Source organism: Nicotiana tomentosiformis, chromosome 10, assembly GCF_000390325.3.
Source record: "Nicotiana tomentosiformis chromosome 10, ASM39032v3, whole genome shotgun sequence".
Lineage (NCBI taxonomy): Eukaryota > Viridiplantae > Streptophyta > Magnoliopsida > Solanales > Solanaceae > Nicotiana > Nicotiana tomentosiformis.
The window spans coordinates 71,851,478-71,855,282 of NC_090821.1; the positions used below are offsets into that span (position 1 = coordinate 71,851,478).

The 3,805-nt window shown below is 31.5% G+C and overlaps 1 protein-coding gene across 1 annotated transcript; it reads right to left on the reverse strand.

Moving 5' to 3' along the window:
• Positions 1-251: 251 nt before the first annotated feature.
• On the reverse strand, positions 252-1,682 carry LOC104106438 (zinc finger protein WIP6). The gene is made up of 2 exons (XM_009614989.4): positions 1,257-1,682; positions 252-726 (listed from the first exon to the last, which is right to left on the reverse strand). The coding sequence occupies exons 1-2, from the start codon at positions 1,638-1,640 to the stop codon at positions 268-270; spliced, it is 843 nt and encodes a 280-aa protein (XP_009613284.1). The 5' UTR covers positions 1,641-1,682; the 3' UTR covers positions 252-267.
• Positions 1,683-3,805: the final 2,123 nt, after the last annotated feature.

Genomic DNA, 3,805 nt, shown 5'->3' on the forward strand with positions numbered 1-3,805 from the left:
ATTTCTGACGCGGGATAAAAGTGAAAAAAACCCAAAAAAGTTACCTTCATTATAGCTAAGTTCCATTTCCATATAATTCATCATCAAGATTTCCTTCTATATAAAAGCGGAGTCAGGATTTGAAATTTATAGGTTTTGAACTTACCATCAAACTCATAGTTCGTCTTACTTACTGGATTCGAAGTTACATATTTATACATATTTAACGAATTTCTTAGTACAAGTACAAGGTCTAAGAAAAAACTACTGAATTCATCCGAACCGTATCTAAAACTCTAACTCTTCCCCTGCTTCTACATCTTCTTCTTCATCTTCATTTTCATCTTCTCCTTCAACATTATAATAAGAATTCTCACTATGTGGTGCATGTCCATCTCCAAAAGCTCTAACATGATCTTTGAGTGACCTCTTGTGCTTAAAATCTGAACCACAAATACAAAACCAAAGCTTACCACAATTCTTCTCATGAGTCCTCCAATCTCCTCTTACAGCAAAATTCTTCCCACATTTCCTACAAGTAAATGGTTTTGCTCCATGTTTTCTTTTGTAATGTGTTTGAAGAGTTCTAAAGTCTTTCAATGGCTTTGATCTTGGATGGTCTATGTTGTTCTTGCAACCTTCAGCACAACAATAACAAGGCAACCTTAACATTGAAGAAGCTGGTTTTGTCCCTTTTAGTGAATCTGGTCCCTTTCTATATTGTGATCCATGCCCCCACATATGCATCTGCTAAAACAAAAATTTGGTCAATAATTAAAGAACATAAAATGTAATATATCAAGTTGGACCAAACAAAACTTTTTTTAACCAAACATAAAATTTGTTACCTATTTCTGGTAAGTTGGGAATTTAGATCACTAGAAACTTGATTAGAAGTACAAGCTTCTGAATCAATTCATACATAGATGAGACAATAACAAGACAAAGTTCAAGAATTTTCATGTACATATGAACAGTGAGAGGCGGAACCAAGATTTCAACTTTATATGTTCTAGATTTTAGAATGACAATTTAAAGTTTAATATTCGTATATATTTAATGAGTTTCTTAATAGAAATATTGTTTGAGCAAAAGCTACTGCGTTCGACCAAACCCGTATCCGGGCTTCTAGCTCTGCTTCCGTGAGCAGTCACAACATATTATATATAAGTGACAACCCTAATATTCACATTTTAAAATAAAAAAATGAAAATGATGAATAAAATTGCATATACAAGATCTTTAACATGAATAAAAGTATATATAGGAAATTAAACCTGCATGTTGTTGAATCTGTTGAATGTTTTGTTGCAAACAGCACAAGAGAATTGAGTAGGTCCAACAAGAATTTGAGCTGGTGTTGGAATCCAATATTGTCCATTATTTGCTACTGAAATAATATTATCCCCTTTGTTTTTACTAGGGTTATTGTTGTTTGAACTTGTACCTGATGAATCAGTATGAAGAGCCACAGTCACACCTTCTCCACAACTAGAGTACTGATTATAATAACTCTGAAAATGGAATTTTGTAGTATTTTTTTGAAGGTTTATTTGACCAGGAGGACCAAGAGAAAGAACAGTAGAAAGTTCATCTTCTGCTTCAGTTTCTAAACAGGCACTTTCACTAGAAAATAAGTATGTGATAGAATGAGTTTGCATGGTAATAATAGTGATAATTTTAGGGTTTTTTTTGGTGAAGGGGGGAAAAGTCTAGTCCATGATTGTGAGGAAGAAAGTTAGGGAGGAGGAGACAAGCTATAAATAACAAGTTTTAAGAGTTATTGACCAAAGGGTAATAGCAAAAATAGGTGGTCTTGGGTTGGGGACTTTATGCTAGAATTTTGTTTTCTTTTGGCCAAAGGGAGAAGGGGAGAGAGGGCCAAAGATGCTAGGTTTTTCATGTCTGTCTATTACACAACATTTTACATCCCAAAAGTGTTGGTAGGATGATTAGTATTGTTTCACCTTAATTAAATATTTAGAATTCGAGCTCAGAAAATGAAGAACTTCATGTGAATTAACATTTTACTTCTTTAGTCGATTTCGGATATATACCGAATGATTTAACCTAAAAACAATACTACACAACATTTTAAATGTACGCACTAAGCTGTTGTTAGGTTGGCCACAAAAGGAAAGACAATTCTAACATAAATGTGTGCATACTATGCCGTACAGTATTTAGTTTGCAATATATAAAATTATTGCATTAATGTTTTTTTCCACATAATTAATATAATGCTTGGTTTTTAGTATAAACTATGCACCATGATTCTCGGTATGTACTTATTTATTGCTTCTCTTCTATTACATTTTTCCTCAAAATATATCATAGGTTATACAATGCTAATATTCGCGTAATTTATTCTTTTATGTGTGAGGTAGAAAGACAAAAATACATAAAATCGGCAGTCCCTAAAAGCAATCTGTGCATTGTTATTCACTATATGATAATTCATACATTATTATTCGTTACCTAATTGTTATATTACTAACCATCGCGTAATAATTGTTGCATTATAATGCTTAACCAAACGACGCTTAAGGTGTTGTCCCTTTCAAGAACGGATCATACAGTATTCAATATAGTAAAAGTTGTATATGTATATATATTTATATAATGTTGGATATTATTTTTGGGAGCAACTAAAAATATATTCTCCACCGGTCCAATTTAATTGATTTGTTGTTCCTTTTTGTGGTCCACAATATTTAATTTTTTCAGATATAAAGAAGGAATTAACTTCTTTTTTTCAAAGTTGCCCTTGGAGTAAAGAGTTGTTTGTTAGATTTTTATTTAATAAATTAAGGTTAATATGCTTAATTTTATTGTTAATTAATGCTAAAAAGTGAATTTCTTATTATATGTAAAAATAACCAAAAAAAATCAATTAAAGTGAAATAGAGGGAGTATATTTCTTTTTAAAAAAAGAAAAAGAAATAGTGCACCAAATAAGATGCTCAATTCTCAAATTCTTTGGGCCTTGTCATTTCATATCTCTAGCTGCTTCCTCCTCCCCTTTCTCTCTCCATATCTATATGCTCTCCTATGAAAGGTTGTATCATGCAACATTGCAAACACCCCCCCACCCCCCACCCCCGCAATAACCCCGGTACCTTTGTCTTGTCTCTCTGTGCCAAAGAATAAAAAAAATTGATTTTTGAAGATGGATGGAATTTAAGAAAAATAAGTATTATTTTATCGAAAAAGGTCCAAATATACCCTTGTACTATACGAAATTGAGCACATTTGCCCTTCGTTAATACTTTAGCTCAAATATACCCTTATCGTCACATAGTTGGTCCATATATGCCTTTAGAGTTACACAGTTGGCCCATATATGCCCTTTTCGAAACGGAATCCACTCAAACTAATTAGCTCTTTCGTTAATTGTATTAAAGTGTATTACAAACACTATTTCCTTTTTATTAATACTTTTTTTCTTTACCTTTATCTTTTCTTTCTTCTTTTTTCTTTTCTTCTCTTTTTTTTTTTTTACTTTTTCTTTCTCCCTTATCCGATTTCCTCCATTACTGATGTCTTCTCCATTTTCGTCACCAATTTCACTTGACAAAACTCATGAATTCCAATTACTAAAAAAATTCTCCCATAAGAATATTTTTATAGATCATATATTTGTCAATTTTTTTAATTTTTACTGAACATATATTTAGTTCTAAAAAATTTAATAAAGTAGATTGAAATAATATTTATGTAACAAAAAAATCCGAAAAATCTAACAAAATTGAACAATCCAAACCGATATAATTGGTTTGGTTTGGTTTTGATAAAAAATGAACCAACCCGTTCTATGTACACCCCT